The 23,190-nt window shown below is 37.8% G+C and overlaps 1 protein-coding gene across 4 annotated transcripts in view; it reads left to right on the forward strand.

The window, feature by feature from the left end:
- KLHL5 (kelch like family member 5) overlaps window positions 1–23,190 on the forward strand; it is a 57,208-nt gene that overhangs the window by 9,078 nt on the left and 24,940 nt on the right. For 3 of the 4 annotated variants that reach the window (XM_066995757.1, XM_066995756.1, XM_048072866.2), the window contains exon 3: window positions 16,999–17,181. In XM_066995757.1, the coding sequence (XP_066851858.1) occupies window positions 17,039–17,181 (143 nt within the window). In that variant the 5' untranslated portion in view covers window positions 16,999–17,038. Of the gene's footprint in view, window positions 1–9,259; window positions 9,904–16,998; window positions 17,182–23,190 lie in introns of those variants that run through there. The other variant, XM_013186015.3, reaches the window with a different exon arrangement.

Genomic DNA, 23,190 nt, shown 5'->3' on the forward strand with positions numbered 1-23,190 from the left:
GGAGGGATCTGTGTGCCTGTGGGTGAGGGGACCAAGTGAGAAGAAGCATCCAGGAGAACAGGAGTTAACGTTAGAATAGCCTGTAAAATAAATAAAAGTGGGGAACCTAACTGTAAATAAAACTGTAAAACTGTAAAATAAATAAAAATGGGGATTACTTCTGCACAAAACTGCAGAAAGAGAAGGGAGAGCAAAAGAAATCAGTCTGGGCTAGTTTTACAATTCTCAGATCAATTTGTTTACTGCCGTTGATTCAAGTAAATGTATATTTGATAAACACTATTCAGCAATTAACATTTTCTCTTTACTTACTGTATCTATTTATAGTTTAAGATTTCCTTTCTGGTCACAAAATTCAAAAAGTAGGGTTTCTTTCAGGTCAGAATAAGAGAATTACTTCTATTGGTGTTAAATTCCACTGCTGTTCTTCAAATATATCTTCATGCAATTTTATGTAGGATCAGTGATTATGGTTAGGAATATGTGGTGATTTGATACATGATTTAATCTGAAATTAAATAGCATCCAAATAGAGAATTAAAGGATATTTTCCCTTACGTGCCTCAGATACATATTATTTTAAGCAACTTTGACTCAAGGCGGAAGACTAGTTTTGTTTTAGAGTGAAGGGGATAATTAAATGTACCATGATTTGTTCTGCATTTTTTTCCTAATAATACTTCCTTGAGCCAAATCACTGGTAAAATCAATGGAAACCTTTAATTAGCATCTCTAATTTAATCATGTTGATTTTATGACTTCGTGAAGCTTATTGTAATGTGAAAACCCTATTGTCAAGATATGATGCTTGTAATTAAAGCAAGTAATACAAGGCATTTTATTGTGTATTTATAAACAAATACATATATGATCCAGTTTAAATATCTAGGACTATTTGATTAAGAATACTGCACTCTGGTATTGATTTCACATTTCAGTGCTTTATTTCAAATGTACAGTTACTGATGTAAATGTTACTCATTATGGCAAAATAAGATTAAAGGGTTGGGTTTTCTATTCTCCAAAATAATCCTTTCTAGTAACATACATCTGCCAGATGCTAGTGTGTCTACTGCAGCTAAACAGGATTTTTAGTAGTGATTGGTGTTGATGCACCTCACTAGCCCTTAATTGGAATAACATTTAAATGCTCTTTTAAAAATCTTCACTGTAATACATATATTTCATAAGGAATTGAGATAATTTCTTTCTGCGGCATTTCTTGTGTAGTCATTTCTTCATCTGTGTTCAGTGAATTGTATAAAGAGCAATCATCATTGACAAGCTGAATTGGAAAACTGCTGCTTTGCACTGTGCTGCTGTATTGAGTTAAATCTCATATATTTAGAGTTAGCCTAGAAAATTTCATACCATACTGGAAGGGGGAGAAGAAAGTGTGCACAAACGGTATCCTTGTGGTAACGTTCTAGGAAAGAATACTTCTAAAGTATTTGTTTAGAAAGTAAGGCATTTATTACGTTTGTTTATTTTGTATAAGAGATGAATGAATTCTTCATTTAGCAGCAGAGATGAGAACATCCTGTTCTGGAACAACACTTCCATTCCATGAGTTTTGTGGAATTCATGGTTTGAACTCCTCTCTTCCTGTACTCCTAGTTACTATGCTTGGCAGTCATCTTCAGTACTTGTAAGGATCACAACCACAAAGTGGCAGTAGATCAAAATGTTTTCTATCTACCCAATCTTGAGCTTACCAAAATGATTTATTTCTGTCCAGCTGTTACTTTTAAGGCTCTTATTCCATAAAGGCACTTTTCTATGGGAGTACACAAATGGAATTAGGATGCTCATTTGGTAGATTATGTCGCTTTCATGTTACTTGTGTGATTACGTTCAAGGTGTTATTAATAGACACAAGTCTTTCATTGTCACAGCAGCCAGTCCTGTGAAGTCAGTATGAGGAGGGGGGCTCCCTCTTACCTCCAGGGCCTTTATCCTGTGGGACTTTTTCCAGCAGATCCCTGAGTAGGCTAAATCTGCTGTCCTGAAGTCCGGGTTCATGATCTTGGGTTTTGCCCTACTCCCTCCTCTCAGGAACTGGTACCACCCTGAACTCTACCATCTCACGGTCACTGCAGGTCAAGGCTGCCTTTGACCTTCATATCCCCAACAAACCCTTGGCTACCATTCGGTTTTGACTACATTGGAAAAGTAAATTCAGGGTGCTTAAGAGAATAGTAGAATCAGTTAGTGGTGGAATTTCAGAGGCTTTTTTTTCCTTCTGAGAGGTTCATCCCATTTTTAAATGTAGTTCTACTTTTATAATGTAGAAAAACTGCAGATTAATTGACTTTTGAGTACTACAGCTTTTAAAACAGTGGTAAGACTTTTATTGCAAGATTCTGTTTGACATCCGTGATGCTATGCACAATTGGGTCATGTCATGTGTGTCTTGTGTAACACTACGTATAACAAGTGTAACAATAATTCTTCAACTTAAAGACGAGTTCTGGTTTTCGTGTTAATGAGACATTAATATGATTCTTACAGCCACTGATATGATTCTCATAAGCATTGTCTTTTAGTGAGATGTTTCTTTTGTACTTTGATCATTTGTGCTGGAATTCTGTGAACCTCGTATTCTGCCATCCTATTTTTGAGTTACAGTTGTACACAAAAAAAAATTCCAAATGAGGTCACAGTGTTTATTTTATAAGAATATAATAAACCATGATATCCTTATATCCCTTTTGCAGCCTGTTGTCTCGTGGGGGAGTAGGGGCTTGTTAACTGAAGCTACTAATTAAGCAGAAGTCCTCAATGAGAAAGATACAGTGAGTCTCTTGAGGTGTCTTTCAGTGTTAAATCATTTGTTTAGGATGTTTACATCTGTGTCTTGAAATGCCTTGCTTCAGCAACTGTGGCATTGTGTAGCTTGACGTTTAAATAAACTTTTTGCCCACAGACATCTATGTAGTACTTGAAGTTTATATAGACTGTCATGGAGTGTTATCTTCTATTACCTGATGACATGCACACGTACTTTCTTCTTATTGTGTTAAAATCTGGTAGTTCACTATATGGGGCCTAACACCAAACTGGGAGCACCTGTAATATTTTGCTGAACAAGCATCCACTCCTTTATTGACAACACTGGTAGTGGTGTTCTTTACTGATTTTTCCTGTGGGTGTCTGAGGGAAACTCAAGATTTTGTGGTGAAATAAAGCTGCTGATGTCTTGGAAAAATGTAAAAATACCTTCCCTAGTTTGCCTGCAAATTAGTTTGCCTACCTTCAGTTGGTCTGCAGATTTATCGTCAGAGGTGACCTTGCCCATGTTTGTATTACCTTGATAACAGGAAACCACCACCATGTGATTTTGTTTGGGTTTCCCTTGTTCTTTTAATGGTAGTATATGGCCTTTTGTAGCTTTATTAGGCAATACCTTCATAAACTGGTACTAAAGAAAGGCTTTCCTTTTGGCAGGACTTGTTAACAAGTTCATGAGGGGAAAATCCTGCTTAACTAACTTGATTTCCTTTATGACAAGGTTGCCCACCCAGTTGACCAACGGAGGCTAATAGTTGCAATCTTTTGGGATTTCAGCAAAGCTTTTGATGCTGTCTCCCACAGTATCCTGCTGTGGATAAATGAGGTTACATCAGGCTGGCGGCTGGTCACTGGTGGCGTTCTGCAGGGCTCTGTTCGAGGACCCGTTCTCTTCAATGTTTTTATAATTGATCTGGATGCAGGACTCAAATTCATACTAAGTTTGGGGATGACACTAAATTGGGAGGAGCTGCTGACTCCCTTCAGGATAGAGAGCTTTTGCAGAAAAATCTTGACAGATTAGAGGGCTGGGCAATCACCAATCACATGAAGTTTAGAAGACAAGGTAGTGAAGGGTCTGGAGAGGAAGATGTACGAGGAGCAGCTGAGGTTCCTTGGTTTGTTCTGCCCAGAGCAGAGCAGGCTGAGGGGAGGCCTCATGGCGGCCTGCAGCTCCCTCACGAGGGGAGCGGAGGGGCAGGCGCTGAGCTCTGCTCTCTGGGGACAGCGACAGGACCCGAGGGAACGGCATGGAGCTGGGGCAGGGGAGGGTCAGGCTGGGTGTTAGGGAAAGGTTCTGCACCCAGAGGGTGGTCAGGCACTGGGACAGGCTCCCCAGGGCAGTGGTCACAGCACTGAGCCTGCCAGAGCTCAAGAAGTGTTTGGACAGTGCTATCGGAAATATGGTTTGATTTTTAGGTCATCCTCTGTGGAGCCAGGAGTAGGACTCGATGATCCTTGTGGGTCCCTTCCAGCTTGGGGTATTCTATCGTTGTATGAAATAGCTGGAGAACAGCATTTTGCAGAACTTGTCCGTAGCAGTGAGGTTTCTAGAAGAGATGATTTGTGCTGGAGTGTTAGTGTTTCCAGACTGATTTTACCTTGTTTTCATTAGAATCAGCTGTATGAGTGCTCCTGGAGAGTACCAACTGGGAATCTTTTGCTTCTCTTAATCTTTGTGTGACTTTGAATCTTTTGGTTGAGAAAACTTTTATGAGTTTGGGGATTGACATGTCATAGTGTTGTCCATCTTGTGTTATACCTGAATTTTAACTGAAAAAACACCTGATGTACTTGGAGTGCAAACTTGAGAGTGAATAGGCTTCAGGGTGCTTACTGTGGTGTTACTCAGGATTAGCTCTGCATTACTTTTACTTGCAAATGGTGCAGTTCTTGATAGTGCTTGGGTGTCACTTAGACAGAAACCGATGTTTAATGTTCGAAGGTTAAAGAAATGTAAATGTGTTGGGTCACAACTGTTGTTCTGTGTGAACCACTATGATGCTTGAGCCAAAAAAATCTAGGATCTGACAACCATAGTCTTCTATAACGTATGGAAATCTGTGTCCATTTTTTTCCTTTCTATTTCAATAAAACTGCAAAACAAGCTGTTGCTCTGTACAGGTCTTTTCATGCTAATGTAAAGCTGTGTGCTGTGAAGGCAGTGTTTCTAAACATATGGCTTGTACCTCTCGAGGGGGATGTGTAGTGCTAAGTGGCAGAAAGTTGCCATGCAGTGCCCAGAATTTGGCAGCAGCTCATTTCTGCAAGTCAGAACAATGACTTTAAATACATATAGTCAGTACAGCCAGTAGCTGTAGTAGTTTTCTCTTTTCCTCCTGTATGAATTACACTGTTGCAGCTGTAAGGGACTTTTCACCTAAACATGAATCAGAAGTGTTTGTGGTTACAAAAACTTTGGTATAGGAAGTAGTTACTGCTTTATAGGATCACAGAGCATGAGTGTAACTATCTTTCTGAAGTCTTTGTTCATCAATTTCTATAATTTTTGGACTGGAACACAGAAAAAGGAAACATTTAACACTTCTTTTAACATAATCATACTTAAAAGTGGAATTGCAAAACCAGGGTTTGTCTATAGCAATTTTCTTCAGACAGTTATTTTAATGCCTCCAGATATTTTAAATTTTAAAATACCTTTTTAAAAGGTGTTAAATTTTGAACGTCTTTTATTGCTGTAAGTATGCATTTGATTAATTGATGAACATCTTACGGTCAATGAGCCATTCTTATGCTTCAGAATAAGTATCTAGGATCTTAAACATTGGCAATAATATAGTACCTCATTACCTCTTAACAAGTCTAGTTATGTCTCAGATTTATCTTTTTCTATGTAATGCTTTTGTTGAGAAGTAAAGTATTTTTTTTTCAGGAGAGAAACAGCTCTCCTGCAGTCAAAACAAGGACTTAATTATTTTGACATGTTCGTTCTTAATTGGCACTTAAAAGGATCATTAATATCTAGGCCTTTAGTATAAGGACTAGCTGAGCCTTTATTTCCCTAGATCTCCAATTTAAAAATTGTTAGTTTTAAATTAACTTGACAGAATATATACCTTGACAAATATTGTATCTGAGTTGCCTTGAAGTTGGATGGCAATAGGTTTTTGAAGCCAAAATGTAGCTGTAACAGTAAAAATGTTGCCATGAAAAGTGATGTTGAGCTTCAAATCTTAAAAACGCCACAAAAATGTATTCAATAGATGTATTTGCTTATTTGAGAATTTATCTGACTTCCTAGTGAAAAAGGAGAAGTTGTAATGAGTAAAAGCACTTAGATCTAATAAGTTAAATAATAATTTTTATACATAGCCCAGCGATGCACTTAGGTATGTCTGAATATTTGGAAATAAAATTTAGGCAACATTTTTACTGTATTAACTATTTGCTGAATTGCATTTTTCCTTTAACATTTGTGTAAATAAATAGATCATATGCAAATCAAAGAATGTCAGTAAAGCTAATTTTGCTGATTTTTTTTCTGCTTTCTCTATCTCTGTGTAGATAAACTGTTCTGAAAATATTGAAATGAGCAATTCATAAAGCTGCCATGCCATGTTCTCGGTGTTACTTACTGGCACTATTGCGAGTTTAACATATTTTAACATATTTTGCCTTAGTAAATGAAAAAAAATATTTTAGAATCCTTGCAAAGTCTGTATATGCTGTGTTGGATTAAGACGCTGTCATACAACCTTATTTTTTAGCAGTTTTCTAAGGAAAGTTTTAGTGCATTAGAAAGATTTATGGTGGGAGCAGATATAGGCTGGGTGTGAGTGTTTGGATCTGTGAGCACCCACAACCAGAAAAGATGTCAGAGGTAAGGTGGTCCAAGTAAGCAGTGGTCCTACCAACTCATTTGAGATCTCCTCAGAAGTCTGTTAACTGCCAGCAGGGGGACCTTATAAAATCTATCATAGTCACAATAAGAAAAATTGTTGGAGAACAAGAAGAGGACCTCAATTATTCCTGAGCAATCTTACCAATTCACACTGAAGAATTAAGTGCCACTTGCCTCATTTTGTCCTTCTTTGTATACAAGCTTGTATCTAATTCATATGAAACAGAAAATATTTTTATATATATAAAAATGTACTTTAAAACTGTAAGTTGGGAGAGTGTATAGAGGAACAGGAGTTTGTATAATCTAGAAAAATTAAAGAAAATAGAAAAGTTGTTTTTCATCTTTTAAAACTACCACACATCTTGTTTTTTCTATTCTCTGTTTGAGCCCATAGCTGCACAGCTGGAAAAAAGCAATAATTAGGCTGTGTTTCCCAGTGAGTCATAAGAAAGTGCTGAAAAAGCACCAGAATTGGCAAATCTGCCATTGTTGTAGTAGACTTTTACTGGGACAGTTTGAATTTCAAATGAGTCTGTTATGCAAGAAAGAAAATTCAGGTCAGTCCTTATGTATAATGGATTTACCATACCAGCAGAAGTAAAGGTATTTAAAATTTACTTTTTATTGTTAAACAGATAATTAAAAACCTACTACTATGGTGAACATTAACAAATACACCAGTCGCTTATCCTGTTTGTCCACCTTTGGGGAACACCAAACACCAACACAAAACGTAAGGCGAGGATAAATAAAGATGCCATTTTGTTAATTCTTCTTGAAAGGTACTGTAGTTTCACCCAACTTGCAGTTGCACAAAGTGTTGGAACACTGCACTTAAGCTTTTGAAAATTGCATAGCTGTACAAGATGGATAGGGACTGCATTTCATATCTTTTCGGTTCAACATGTGTGCAGATTTATGCTTCTATGTTAAATTATTATCCTTCTAAAATATTTCCACGTTTGACTGTGCTTACATGAAATCCCCAGCGAAGATGACTACAACATCATATATTTATTTACTTGATCATCTCACCTCCTGGGTTACCCTTAACTGTTCTCTGGGTATGCTGCAAAGGCCATGGTACGTACCTTCTGGTAGACCAAGATGTTAGCAAGGTAGAAACTTTGAAATTCAGCATCTCTTGTAGAGAACAGCTGGAACACTGTTTCTGTAGAAATGAGCTTTGATAGCTTTTGTGAGAAGCAGTTTCATAAATAATTATGTTCTGAGTAATGGTGGGTGAGCTTTTGAGGTTAAAACTAGCCCTTTCAGCATTGCTGTTCCCAAGAAAATAGCATGTTTTTCTCCTGACATGAAGCAGAGTGTTTGCTTTTTGGGTGGTAAAATTGGGCACTATTTACGTTTTCACATGGGCTCTGCGTATAAGCTGTTCTAAAGAACCCTACACAAATCCTAATCACAAGATCAGAGAAGCATATATTGTAGCTGGTAATGCTCATCTGAGAGGTAGTAACTTCCACTTCTGATGGTAAGGGGAAAGGATGGAAAAGAAGCAGTTCCTATAAACTTGTTGAATTTGTATCCTGGAGATCTGAACAGACTAGCTGAACTGTGAAGATCGAAAATGCAGTTCTGTCCATTAAGGACTGATGAAATCCAGTGTCTTTGGCATTCTGAAATTGTTGTTAGCGTGTGATTGCAACGAGTCCCAGCATTTTAGACCTAACTAGCTCCATATGTCATAGAGGAAACAGGCTAGTTTTTCAGAGGAAATATAAATTGGTTGTTGTGTATTTTGTCCTTTTGACTTGATTTTTCCTCATTCAAGTGAAAACATATTTGCATAGTTTCAAACATTACATACCCAGACCGCCTAGTGGGAATTCTGTCCCAGAAGTACACGTACGTCTTTTTCCCTCCTTTGTCACAGTGTCTTTATCCTGATCTGAAACAGCTGACTCCATGCGATGAGAAAGAAGCAAAGGTCTTCTGCTGGCTATTTTGCAGGGGGTGTTTCTGGTGTCTTGGACAGTGACCAGTTGGCTTTGGTTGCTGCTTCTTTCAGTGATGTGCAAGTGAATGGCAACCATTCGCTCGCTTCAGAAACAGAATGTGAGAAATTTTGGGTTACTGCAGACCTAGATTTGAATCGAAGCACAGCAAGATGAAAGGCTCCATAACCCAGTATCAGTCCCTTGAGCCTTCCAGGCTGTTCTTTTATTGTTTTCTTTTACCTTTTTTTTTTTTTTTTTAAATTAGTGCTTGTCCCGTAACAGGAGAAAATCATTCAGCTTCTTCCCGTTCAATACCCAGTTCAGTTTCTCCTCAGTACAGTCAGTTATTTTGGGCTGGTTTTAGTCTTTTCTGTGCGTTTATTCTTCAGCAGTGCAGGAAGAATTTTGATTGCTTTGTGCAGTTTCCCCCCCCCCACCCCCCGTAGTAGCAAGAGTTAACAGCGAGAGAAGCAGAGATTGTGTGATGCAGTACAGGAATTACGTGCATTTGTGGTTTAGGAAGAGGGGGTGGTATTCAGCTCTTGAAAGGGCTTTAATGAACACTGTTTGGTGTGTTTGAAAGCTAATGGTCAGAGGAGAGCAACAGAAACAGCCTCGGAGCTTTTAGGGTAAACCGATTAGCATTTTTCCCAATTGAGATGGTTGTTTCACCTTCCCTTTTTACCACGAGATTTTTCATCCTCCGTTGCCTTTTGTTGGTACTGAAATGACATACGGTTAAGGAAGCCGCTTCGGTGTGAATGCAGTCCTTTCCCCCTCCTTCTGTAGAATCTCTGCCTGCCACAGACGGGCAGAGCATGTGTTTCTCTTGTCTTGGTTGGGTGCACAAATCTTCTTTTATGTGTGCTGCTTCTTACCCTGTTGCCTAGACGATCACTGGCTCTCACTAAGGATGTCTGGTTCTCGTAAAGAGTTTGACGTGAAGCAGATTTTAAAAATCAGATGGAGGTGGTTTGGTCATCAGGCATCAGCCCCTAATTCCGCAATCGAAAGCCACCAGGGAGACTTCTGGAATAGAGGACAAAATGTAACAACTGGTGGCACAAAGTTTTTAGATTCGGGTAACCTACCTTTAACAGCAGTCGGTTACAGAAGGTCTAGCCAACAGGATTTCCAGAATTCATCTCCTTGGCCAATGGCATCCACCTCAGAAATCCCTGCATTTGAATTCTCTGCAGAAGACTGTGGAGGTGCACGTTGGCTTGACAGACAAGAAACAGATGATAGAGCAAGTGAAGAAGAAAATGAATCGGACAGCAGTTCGTGCAGGTTAATTATTACTTTCCTATTGTGAGCAATGTGTTTTTATTTCATGTTTACAGATGGCATGCATGTGTAGGCTAGCCTTTATCCTAGATTGAAATGCTTCAGAAACCTAGCAGTTGCTGTGCATCCGAAACAGAAAATGATTTATAAACAGGTTTTGGTGTGTTTACTCTGACCTTTTTAAAAGGTAATGTTATTTAGTCAATGTGGATAAGTAAAGTGCAAAGACGTGCGTGCACTCACTGCTGGTTTAAATGTTATACCTAAAACTTGCTGCTATGAATAAGGTGATGTCCATTACATGGTGATGTTACAGGATGCTTTCTAAATTATTTTGAAGTGATAACTGACTGTCTAGCTATGCTGAGAATCTGTCCCAGTTCGGAGAAAACCGTGAAAATTAAAGCTACTTGTCACTCTTATCTGATCTTTCCACGTATTTCTATAGATGAGGGAGATGAAACAGTAAAGAATATTTAGGCTGTAAGACAAAAAATATCATTTTTGTTTGTGCATGTACAACTTGAAGAAAGAAATAATCTATTGAAAGTCAACCAGGTTGTGCTGTAAACTAATACCAGAAGGTTGCTTTACAATGATTGCAGTTGTCTGCTCAGCTGCCTTAAACTGTACCTAGTTTAAAAGAAAGAATGGTTTTATTGTGTCTATAAAGATGTTTTGGTGTTCTTCTCTTGCCTATTGTTACTAAAGATGAAACCTTACAATTTGTTATTAAATGTGAAAGGTGTTTAACAGTTGGTGGAAAATTAGGCAAGGCAATATCTTTCTTGTTAAGTATTAGTTTCTTTCTTTTACCTCCTTTTAGTGCTTAAGTCAGCCATTCTTCACTGGAAGTATTTTTCCTCTTTTATACTGCATATATTGCAGAGTAGTTAGCTTACCATTTCGAGTAAATTTTATGGTATTTGCTTTCTTGATTGTAAGATAACTTTGCAATGATAAAGCATTTTGGAAAGCATGCCTATTTAAAGGGTACGGTGTTTAATAAAGCATGTTAGGGACAGATCAATCTAGTTAAAGCAGTTTTACTGTTTTCCATTCCCCAGGAGAAGAATTCATTTAGTGCAAGGGCAAAGCAGTCCAGAATATAAACACTAACTATTTGTGGTTTATGCAACCTTTATAGACCGGAGGAAAGGAGGAAGGGTAAAAATGCTTAGGAGTCAACACAGTGTATTTGTTTTTGTCACTTACTGCAAAAGTACTAAAATTACAGGGAAAGGAAGTAATGCCTACTGATTCTTCGTAACAGCAGCCTTACCGTGCTGCAACAACTACAGAGCTATAAATAACGTGCCTCTGAAGAGTTCTTATTTTAGGTGGTATTCAGGTATGAATTTTTAAATAGCGGTGTCACTAGATAACATATACGATATAGATGTAACATCACCGTATCACACTTATCTGTGGTGTGAAATTTTTATGTACCGCGTTACCCCAAGTAGGATATTCTCACCGTAGCAAAGCAATCAGTGCAGAAAAAAACACGTAATTCAGGGAGATAAACGTGTAGCTTAAAATTAGTACAGATTTGGTTATAATTGTAGGAGAATTTACATATGACAAAAGTAACTTGTCACTTTGTAGAATTGAACTGCAGATACGTATTGAGGGGGTGGGAGAAGTCTTTTTAGTACTACTATTTTATTTATGGGTTTGGGTCCGTTTGTTTTTGCAGACGGAGTAGCAGACTTCAATGCATTTAGTATTTGAAATAAGTCAATGTTAAGTGTCTTTTAATTATGTATCTAGTCACATACAGTGTTTGGACTTGTTTTGTAATTTCTTTGTCTTGTAATTCTTGCTAGGGTTTTATTTACGTGCTTTAAAATAAGTATTGTAGGTAATTTTTGAGTTCGGTGTTGGTACAATTTAATATGTAACTAATGGTAGTATAAGGACTCGCTTGGTATTGTTGTCTGTGTTTTTGTTCTCCAGGGGAGGTTGTACTGACAGCATATCTTGTTCATTCCCTTCATTAAGAATGTATAACCCACATAAGTCTGCCCAACAACTGTTGTTTTCCTTTGTTAAGAACATGATAAGGTGGTCCTCTTTTTCATTATCATCAGATACAGCTGCTTACCTATTGACTTGAGTAAAGAAAACAGAACTCACTTGTGCATGTAGTTTTCAGAGGGCTTTTTTCCCTTGTGAAAACCCCGTGTTTCCTCCGTTAGAAACAAGTTATGTGTATGAAAAAATCCTTCAAAAAAGAGACAAAAAACTTTGTGGACGCTACAGAGTTATCTTGCTTCTTCACTTCTCTGAACTTCTTGCCTGGTTATGAGCCTTGAAAGCCTGCGGTGACAGGAGCAGCTTCGCTGCTCTGTGTGTACCTTTCTTCTTTGCTGGGTCATATGGCACAGGTAGAAGAGCATTTTGGTCAGGCCTGTGGCGTTCTGCAAGCTTTGGATCACTATAGGATTCATTCTGAGGAGAGAGGATGTAGAATTCGGTTGTCATTAGTACAGAGCTTGGTGGCATAAGGGTAAGTGAATTCCAGGTTTGGTTCCCAATTTCTGACAAAGGCTGATATCATAATTATCTCAGATGCAAACAGATCATTCACATTCAGGGATCAGAGCTAGCTGGCCGTAAAGCTGCTCATGTCATGCTCTTATGTGCTGCGACCAGTATGATCTTGAAGGATAGTTTGCTGCATTTCATCTCTCCGATTTCCTCTCTTGCTGCTGTTTGTTAACTCTCCTGCATTCCTGAGGCGATGGTCATCATTCTGGATTTGTAGACATTGCAAAATTCTCCCATGGGGTACAGATCGCTGTATTAGCAATAGATTTCTTTTCCTCTGCTTTTAGTGGGTGCCTTAAAAGCAGTCCTCAGACCTTGAAGGCACCATGGATAACAAGCTGAAAAGACCTAGAGCATACCTAGTATGCATTGTATAGTTATGTTTGGTTCATTTCACGCAGGCATATATTAAAGCATTGGAAGTGGTTTGCTGTAGATATAAGCACAGAAATGTCATCAGCTGAGATTCTTGTCCTTCTAACTTTGAAGAAGGAAATATTTGACTCTGTAAAGCATCATATTAAATAATGGAAGCTGGCAGATTATTATTTCATGTCTCCCCATGCAATAAAATGTCAGCTAGCTTGGAGGAATCACTGTAAGTAACAGAACTGATTAAAAAATATATATTTTGACAAGTTTTATGTAAAAACTCCAATGCAGGAAACCACCTTAATGCGACAGTAAAGATTACTTATCTCTACACCTCTTTTATTATTTGAACCATCTTGAGGTGTGTAAACAAAATTATTATTGTTAGTCTTCTTTGAAATGTCATTAAGCTTACTTTTGTCAATCTGTCTGCACTTTGAGGTATCCATATTGGCTTGTTGATTTTCTGTTTGTTTAAATGTCATAATTTAAAAGGTTATATTCTTCATGTAATACATGAAGATTTAAAATGTTGAGGGCTGTTGCCTTATTCTCTGAAAAAAAACAGGTGTTCACTGGAAGCATCTTAGATGATGAGAAAAGTAAATTTGCATATAATTTTCAGACAATGTTTTTCAGAAAGTTTTACATATTTTTCAGAAAAAGATTTTAAAATTAATTTCAAATTCATAGTTCACTCCTCCCTCTGTGTTCCAAAATTAATAGTTTGAAATGTATATTTATTTTTTCCTGGTCATATTGAAGTCTTTCTTGTTTGGTTTTTATTTAAGAAACAAACATGGAGATAGCTAACCTAAAAGATACCGTCAGAAAAATAATTTAGAATATAGACCACGAAGTAACGTGCTTGAAAAAAAAGTTTTGGAAACTTTGTTGTAACCAAGGTTAACACTTACAGGAATTCTTAAGTTTTAACTAACGTGATTGGTATACAATAACTACTGTAACTCCTCCTTTAAAATAATAATACTTTAAAAGAAAGATGCAAATCCTCTTAATAGGAGCAGATTGTGCTTCTCCCCCATAAACTGAGATACACAAGTCTTATGTGGAAGAGAGATTTAGTAAAAGTGGGAGGAAAGAAGAAGTCTGGTATGTGTTTTGTTTTTTACATTGCAAACTGTGCTGTGGCTTCGTGTAAGCTACAACGATGAAACCTCAAAAAACAGCAGAAGGAGAGGTGTGAATTCAGCTCTCCAGCCACCATCGTCTATGCTGTTACTTTTGAAACTCATTTATGCCTGTTTTGCTACCAGCTCGGTTAATTGCTTCATTGCTTTGCGATGAGCTGTTTGACTGGGCAGAGCTTCTTGTTCCAAACATCCTACTTCAAGAAATAAAATCCTTTGAAAGTGAATGGTTTTATAGCATGGTTTGTACATAGCTTTGATTTTAAAAAGGCATGCTCATATATAAATGCTTCGTCAGACAGAGAAGTCCAAGAAACCCAGCATTTTTAGTATATTATTTTCTTTACATTTGTCACCAGGATAGTAAAGTGAGTAGCTAGCATGGGAAAGAGCTTGTCCTTAGAGTAACTTAAGTTTATATGATCATCCTAATAAATTATTATATTTAAATACTTAATAAAGTTATTGGTTGGTTAGTGTTAGATAGGATTGTTTGGCATAAACAGGGAATGAAAAGAAACACTGAAGTGAGATTAAAGTTGAAGACTACAAAAAAAAAACACGCTACTAACATTAAGTTATCAATAATAAAAATAAGGAAATAATGATAATTTCACTTAACTTGGTAAAAATATTTTAAATCTTAAAGGACTGTGTAGAAAGGGTTCTTCAATACATGTAACCATCTTACATGCTGACAGCATCAGTCTAATGTGTGAGGTGTGCAGATGAGCCTCTAGCCTGTGGGAGGGAAAGTTTGTGCTGTACTTAAAGATGAATCTGAGTCGAGAGCCAAATCCCAAAGGAGCAGGACTGCCGTGATGCTCCGAGGTGCAGGTCCCCTCGGCTGGATGTTTGCTCAGAGCACGGAGACCACAGGTCAGCGTTAGGTACCCAGCTTTCCTCTCGAGGAGCGAAGGATGTCAGGCAAGAATTTGGAGAGGCATTTTGGTGCTGCTACTGGGTGGGAGAAAAGCAGGGCTTGCCCTGCCGCTCTTCTTGCAGCTGTCCTGGCTGAGGCTGTGGTGAACTGAACTGGGAAGCAGATTTGGAAGAGAGTTTGGGGAAAGGGTGGGAGGATTTGAAATTTTCATAGGCAGTCATTGGGCAATAGGCATAAATAGCCCATATCTCCCCTTTTGTGCAAGCACCTCAACTATTCAGGTGTCTCTTTCGTGTTCTCTTTATAGACTATTAAACTTAATCTTTCTTTCCCTTCCCTTTTCATTTCTCTATGGAAAATGTTTTATAAGTTATTTGCTAGAAGAGAGGACAGGTGTGGTGCTGAACTTCTTCAGGTAAGGGAACAAACTGAGCCTGGCTCTGCTGTGTCCTAAGTGCTTTATCTTGGGCTCGTGGAAAACAGACATCACTGCGGTTCCTTTTCCTTATTGACCAAAATCAGGGCTGTCAGTGAGCCCTGCACAGAGGGTGCACGTGTGCACCCTGGGGACTGGCAGTAGCTCTGCTGAGGGTGTGGGCCAGGAAAGCGCTGGCTGAGAACGTTTTTTGCTTCTCCGTACCAGTTTCTTCGGTCATATCTGCACAGCTCTTTTATGAGGCTGTAATATAAGTCAGATCCCTGATACCTGGTAGATTTTTTTTTTCTTCTTTGAGATCGTTTTCAATGGGGTAAGTTGAAGAATCAGATTTAAAATACGGTGCAACAAAAGAGTCCCTTTCCCTAAGTACTAGCTCCTTCGCTGTGAAACGCCACCCAGTTTGACAACATCATGTTTTGCGTGGTTACAGAGTGAGTCAGGTCAAGGAGTTGATACGGGAGAAAGGTAGTTTTTTTCCTACCCTCATTTATTTTCCAGGTATATGAGTTCCTTGATTCGGTTTCACACATGGCCACAAAGAAGACTTGTTCCAGCATGTCAGAGGGGCCGGTGGTGGAGCAGAACAAGTGACTCATGGGGGGTGAGAAGAACTTGACACAGCTTAAATAAATGCCTAACCACAACTTCAGAGCACGTTTCAGATAAAGTCCTTCCAGGGAAGTAGGTAGGCAGGTATCTCGTTTCTGATCCATTACTAGATCTGAGTTTCAGTGTCAGATTACTTGGCCTATTTAGCTATCTGGGCACATGTGCACACCCCAGAAACTTTACAGAACATCTTTCTGCTGAAAATTTAGACTTTGATATTTGAGGATTCCTCTTCAAATGAGTATCCCAAGCTGAGGACTGAGCTTTGTGAGAACAGGGCTCAGGATGTCGGTCTCATGAATCCATGTCTTTCCAAATACTATAGTAGGTCTAGAGTATATTTTTAAGTTGCCTGCACAGTGCAAAGTAAGAAGTAGTCAGTGAAAAAATTGTGATCAAGAAAAGGTGTGCTTCCCTCAGTCTACATAGTTAGGATCTGGCTCCTGTATATCCTAGACCCATGCATTCCATTTATATTTTTCTTCTTCTTTCTTGTTAACTGCTCTGTGTATGGACAGGAATAATTTTTCTCCCCATCCACCCTTGCTTTCCCCCCCTACTGACTTCTGTGCTGGATCTCATTTCAAATACTTAAGGCTTCATGCAGCAGGAGTGGTAGTATATTGATGTGTTTCTTCATGTGTTTTTTTTCCCTTGCATCCACACTCCTTTTCTGGCTCCATATATGCCAAGTTTTGCTCTAGGCATCCCAAGCTAAGTGTGAAGTAAGATTTTAACATATGTGCATGATGGTGTGGCAGGGAGAGGTGTGATTCCTTATTGCATCCTTCCATCATTTTTTCACTTTGCAGGGTCGTGGTAGATGCCTGTTCTTTCTCCTGTCTGACAGTGATAGATAGATGTGATTACTGGACTGATCGCTGCATGTCCGTTAGTTGAAAAGTACAGCACCGAATTATTGTATCTGTTTTCATAAGGGCTTAGATTGGGTTTGGAGAAAGAAAGTATGAATATGAACAGAAATAAAATTGGAAGGGAGTATGGATGTGGTTTTCATTTTATCATCTGCATGGAGAATTGCTGCACCTTAATATTGTGCAAACTAAGATTTCTGTTATTGTCTTCGGCAGAACCTCCAACAGCAGTCATACCTTATCATCTTGTCAAACTATGGAGCCCTGTACATCAGATGAGTTTTTTCAGGCTCTCAATCACGCTGAACAAACTTTTAAAAAGATGGAGAATTATCTAAGACACAAACAGCTATGTGATGTGGTGTTAGTTGCTGGTGATCGGAGAATTCCTGCTCACAGGTAAGTTTGTTATAATTTGGAGTAACCTTTTATCAGTTTACAAATGTGGTGTCAAAGTGTGTGTTCTGTGCTTTGTAAAACATCCAAACATCCTAAACAGTTTGGAATACTTTAAACATGCTTATGTTTTTTTAACATTTATTTGTAAACTAAAAGTTAATTTCTGTCTGTTGTATGTGACATAGCATCAAAAATGTTTGGGGTGTTTTCACATTACACTTTTTGTCTCCAAGCATATAGTAAGGTATTTGAATAACAAAGTAAGACCCCAAAAAAGTCCCAAATGCAGCCTAAGACCATTAACAGCAGCAGTAGTTTTTGTACCATTGAATGGAGTAAATAAATTTTCATAGACTGAGTTTTTCTTTCAACTTATAATTAAGTTTTTGGAGTCATAATTAGCAACAAGGACAGTCCCTTGTCCACATGAAGTTTTTTGTCTCCCATAGTAACAAGTCCTTTGATAGCAGATTACTGAGCACTGACAGTAAGTGTTAATAGGCTGAATTTGATCAAACATTACCGTATGTGCCGTCTGCATAATTAACAGATAATACAGTATGCCATTTAAATGCTAGGAAAATACCAAAGATTATGAAACAGAAGTATGAATAACTGAAGCATGTTATGATATTTAATGCACAGGATTAATAGTTTGAATAGGAACCTAGGTGTAATTAAACTGTGTTTTTGTAAGATCAGTTCTACAGCAGGAGTAATAGCCTAAAGCATTCCTGTTTTCCATCGCTGATTTCTACCCTCGCAGTGAAACCACAGCTTAATGCTGTTATAGTTAATAAAGTCTGGGATAGGTTTCTGGTTTGGGTTTGGTATTTTTCTTTAAAAAGCCAGATTTCTGCTTTTTTATTCAGCCACACTGTTGTACTAACGCAGCTGAAGGAAGGACAGCATGGGGATGGGAACCAACTTGGGGAGCAGGGAGGTAGTTACAGTATAACTTGCTGTTGCTCTCAGAGTGAGCCTTTGTTTTATGAAACCTCATTTTTAAACAGTCAAGACTGTAATCAACACGGAAAAATCAGGGATAAAGCAAATCTTTCTGCAATTACTGCTAAAATGGGTGGCCCTGCTCTCCCCCCAGCCCCTGACCTCGATTCCTTTGTAAACACTTTTGCGGATGATGAATTTTTTTGGAGAGACAAAGGAAGTGTGGTTGAGCAAGCTGATTTGACTTTCCCTATGGCTACAGAGTTGCGTAAGATCAGTGCTCAGCTTGTTCAAATTAATCACAAAACTTCATGGTTCCTATGCAAAGAGTAAATCAGATGAAAACAGGGAATGCACGTACCCCTACTGGACTTGCACCCACTGAAGTAATTTAGAAGTCAAAGAGCTTTTTTACTGCTTGCTGTAAACTGCTGTAAACAGAAAAAAATAGTTGTGATAATAGTACAGAAATAATTTAACTTCCTTATGGCACCTTTGCAGTATATAGTTCTGGGTTTGGTTTATTTAATGATTAAAAAGCGTGGAAAGGGTGCAGAGGACAGCTGCAACTATCTCCTAAGGACTGGAAGATTTTGATTCAACAAGATAAACACAACATTCTGTATGCTAAAAAGTTCTTTAATGTGTTTTTTTACCTGTTCCTCATTTATTTATAGAACTGACTTTGCTCCCTCAGTTTCTGCTACTGCATCTGTTTCTGTAGTGCATTAGGCTCATGCTGCCACCTGTTACTTGCTCTGTCCTCCTCTTCAGGAGGAGAAGCATCTTGCTGTAGTTGGAATATTGTGTTTTAAATATGCACAAAAGTTAGGCCAAAGAAGCACACTGTGTGCTTGTAGCAGGAGGTGGGAGGCTTATGTTTGTCCTTAGTTCACTTTTTTAATGTTAGAACAGCCTACAAAGAAGCTTTGCCTTTTGCAACAGTAAGTTCTTTCTCTTACTGTTTTAAGTTATTTTCTGAGGGAAACATAGAAATAACTACGGTCTTCATCTCGGTGCATTCAAAGCACCTCACTGAAAATTGAGCTTTTCCAGAGCACAAAATATAAAGATGGAAATGTCACATTTGGTTCAGAAATTTACAAAAAGCAAATCAGTGAGAAGATTGGCTTGATGCATTTGTTGTAGCCTGTGTTGTAAGAAAAAATTCTGTAGGATTTGTACTGCCTGCATCAACCTGTCCAAATTCTGACTTCTTTAGCATTGTCCGCAGGCTGGAACTCTCCGTATATTTCAGAAGAGTCGTGAATATTTTACCTTAAGGTTTAATAACTAACAATATTTATTAAATAGATACTAGATTAAAGGCTTAGCACACTAAGGGCATGTAAGAAAACAAAGTTTGTTTACACTGGACAGCTTTTTTAATTTAAAAAAGTTTTTCTCGGTATGTGGTCACATAGAATTAGTAAGAATATTTTTCATTATTATTAATCACTCTCTTGTATAGAGCAATTTGCAGATTTTCTGGTTTGAACCTGCAATTTTGAATAGTTCTTGTATCTTTTTTCTTAATTCCCAGTTTCTGCTTTTCATGATACTTGAATGTTCTGAAGTATATGAAGTAAGTATATATTGGAGAAAAGAGCAGTGAGTTTGGTGTCTGCAATAGTAAAAAGCACAGGTAGTACATTACTGTAAAATTCTGAGAGGTTTTCATTTGAGTCTATTCAAAGAATTAGGGCTCTGAGTCTACTACAGGTAAGAGTATCACACATAGCCAGAATCTTTCTGAATATGGCATTTTCTGTTCTTTTAAGGCTGTTTATCTTTTCCTTCTGTGCTGAAATTATAGCTTAGAACTTATTTAAGAGATCAAAAAGTAAGTAGAAAAGGGGACAGTTCTCTACAAGGAAAAAAATGCATTATACTTCTACTCCCTAACCCTCCACTTCTGTAAAGAAATGTTGCTGGACTCTATTAAATGTGAGAAATGGAGTCTAGTTTTTTGTATCAGGTGGTGTTCATGCGTCCACAGCAATTTCAGACATTTCAGGTCATTTACTACGTTTCTGTTTATTACATTCATCTAACTGCTATATCCACAGTAAAAGTTTAGTAATAACTTGATGGTCAGAACTCACTTAAGGAATGGGAGATCTCTGGCCAGAGGGGATTTAAAGCCTGCACTGCATCACATTCTTTAACCAGCAATCTGAAAATCTGTGCAGAGCCTTTTTATTTTTTTTCCTTCATGTTGACACTGACAGATGAAAATATTAAAAGGCATGGCACTGAAGGAAAGAAGGGAAATGGAAGCTTATGTACTCTAGTGGCTAGTAAACTTGTTTGGAAGAGTACAAATCCTGGTCTGCAGACATTTTTTTTTTTTTATCTTGAGGTCTATTTATCTTTGTACTTCTTTTCCATATGGCTTAATAATACTTCCTTACTTTCACATACTGTATTATCTTACTTTGTAAATTCTGCACTGCAGTTTTTTTATTGTTGTAATTACATGTTTATAAAAGTTGAACACGGTATGTTTCTGAAAAATCAAAATATATCTAAAAGCAGTTCTGTGCTAGGTTTATGCGAAAAAGTTATTTGTTGCTGCTAACTGTGATTGTTCTGAAAGATTTTACTAAAGGATTTATTGTAACCATCGTTTTGTGTCAGAAGTGGCAAAGGAATTTTGAAAGGTTTGATTTCCCTGGAAGAAAGATGTAACTGGATGTCATTTCAACATCAAATTCTGCACGCTACATGTATTTTTGGGTATTTTAAATGAATTTAATTTAAATAAACACAGTGGTTGTATGGGATGGTACCACTTTTATATACACCTTTTATTACTGACATGTTTTGTTATCGAGAGTAGAAACTAGCTGAAGCAACCACTGTACGTGGTGCTTCGTAGCAGGAGGTCAAGCTGTCGAATTCCATAGGACTACTCTCAGCCGCTATGCAGCCAGAAACCAGGAGGTGCCTAGGAACTGCCCCTTTTATCTTGAAGATGTTAGGAAGCTTAATTTCATTCCGACAGGTGAATCAGATTAGGAGATACTGAATCTATAAAGTGCCAGGTTTGGCAGCTGTCAGCATTTTACCCAATAATTGCTTTGAAAGCCTAGAAAACTGTCTAGATGATGCACCTTATGGCCATTCCCTCAAGAAGTACACGTTTTACTGGCTCTTAGTAAGTAACAATGAAGTTAGCCTAGCTCTTCAAAGTGAGTTAAGCTGTCGTGGTGCCTCTTTCTGGTTTTGGATCAGTACAAACCACAGAAATTGAAGAAATCAGTAACCCTAGAACCTCCCGTAAGAACAGGAGAACTTACTGAAACATGCAGATTTTGCCAGCATTTAGTGCGTAACCATTGAATGTTTTTCCAGAGAGACTAACTGTTCACACACTTTACGATTTTCCAGATGAAAAATTTTGGCATTTGCATACTTTTTTGTCTGCATGAGAGACTGATCAGTAGGGCTCAGGGATCCTTGTGGGTGCCGTGGCTGTACCCAGCTGGGCAGCTGAATACCACCACAACTGCTCTCTCAGGCATTTTGGTTGGGCCACTTAGGAAAGAAATGTTAGTGATAGAAAAAAGACTACAAACTAAGAATACAAAAAAAACATAACTTCAGTTTCTAAATGAGGAAAGGCAGCATTTTGTAGCATCAGTAGTTCCCAGTGAACTCTTGATTTGGTCAAATATTTTTAATTTAATGATTTATAAATAATAGAGAATCTTTTGGTGTTAAATACTTAGGAAGCCCAGATTTGCAGATGATGGCTCAAGCTGTCAGGGAGATTGTGGATATTATTTATAAGTGTAGTTTCTATAGTCATTGCACAGATTTTCTTCTGAAAAATTGTACTTGTCACATAGCTATGTCAGAGCTTTTTTGGCAAAAACATCAAATAAGGGTGGGGAAATCCTTCTGTGGACAGTTCAGTTACATGAAGGTATAACTGCTTCACATTGTACAATCTGTATGTAGGAATGCAGTTTATCTTCAGACAATCTAAAAAAAAATCGAAAGAAAAATCAGTTACTAGTAATGAGATTAAGAAATCAATGAACAAGTGGGTGTCAAATGACATGAGTAAAGTAGTAATTGATTTTTATTGACTACTGAGAAAAACATGGGACAAAATAAGGCCAGATGACTGAGAGTCTGGCTGTGTTTTCTTTTATGCTAGCTCAGTGTCACCTTGATGTGTTGTCACTGTATCTTTCAATCCTCTTTCTTTCTTTGAAAAAGTTATATTTAGAGAAATATGTGGATACCTGTTCGAAGACTTTTTATTGTGAACATGCTTGTTGGCTAAAATTAAATTTGTTATCCATGTAGTATATGCTTTGGTACATTACTTGTTTTAATCTGCTCCTGGGCTGGACGTGCTGTTTTGGCATATGGAAGTCACTCTCTGGAAAGCACATAACATTGTGAAGCGTATATACCTTCTCATCAATCTGAACAAGGTTAGCAAAAACACGAAGTGGATTGCATTTTGAATTTCAAATAATTTCTTCTGGAGGACTTCAAGACTGGAAATGACAGGGAGAATTTTGCTGATACCACCGCAGCTGGTAGGAGATGTTTGTCCAGAGCTTTGGGTTATTATTTGGCGTTTCTTCAACAGTTGTTGCTAAGATAAGTACAGTCCAACCATTTTGTATATAATGGTGCAGCTAACTAAAACAGTTGCGCTGTTAGTTTAAAAAAAAAAAAAAGTCAATATTCGGTGTTAGGTCTGTGCCGTGGGAAACAGAACCTTTCTTCTTCATGCTCTATTCTACATAGAAGTTCAAGACGATATTGCCAGAGTTTGAATATTTCGTTTGCTTTTTTCTTTTTCTTTTTTTTTTAATTAGAATTGCAGGGATACTTGGATTATTTAAATCTGTCCATCTACACACTTTGCTTTGTGGTAAGAACTTCTATTTTGCACACACAGATCTAATCTTGTGAAATCAAAAAGCAGTTGTAGAAACTCTCCCATGTTGTTTATATGATTTTACTCTAATTTCACTGAACTTCTGCAGATCTTTAGGAGGCAATATTTCCATTCAATTGCAGGTATCATTAAAC

Source organism: Anser cygnoides, chromosome 4 (assembly GCF_040182565.1).
Source record: "Anser cygnoides isolate HZ-2024a breed goose chromosome 4, Taihu_goose_T2T_genome, whole genome shotgun sequence".
In the NCBI taxonomy this organism is placed as follows: Eukaryota; Metazoa; Chordata; class Aves; order Anseriformes; family Anatidae; genus Anser; species Anser cygnoides.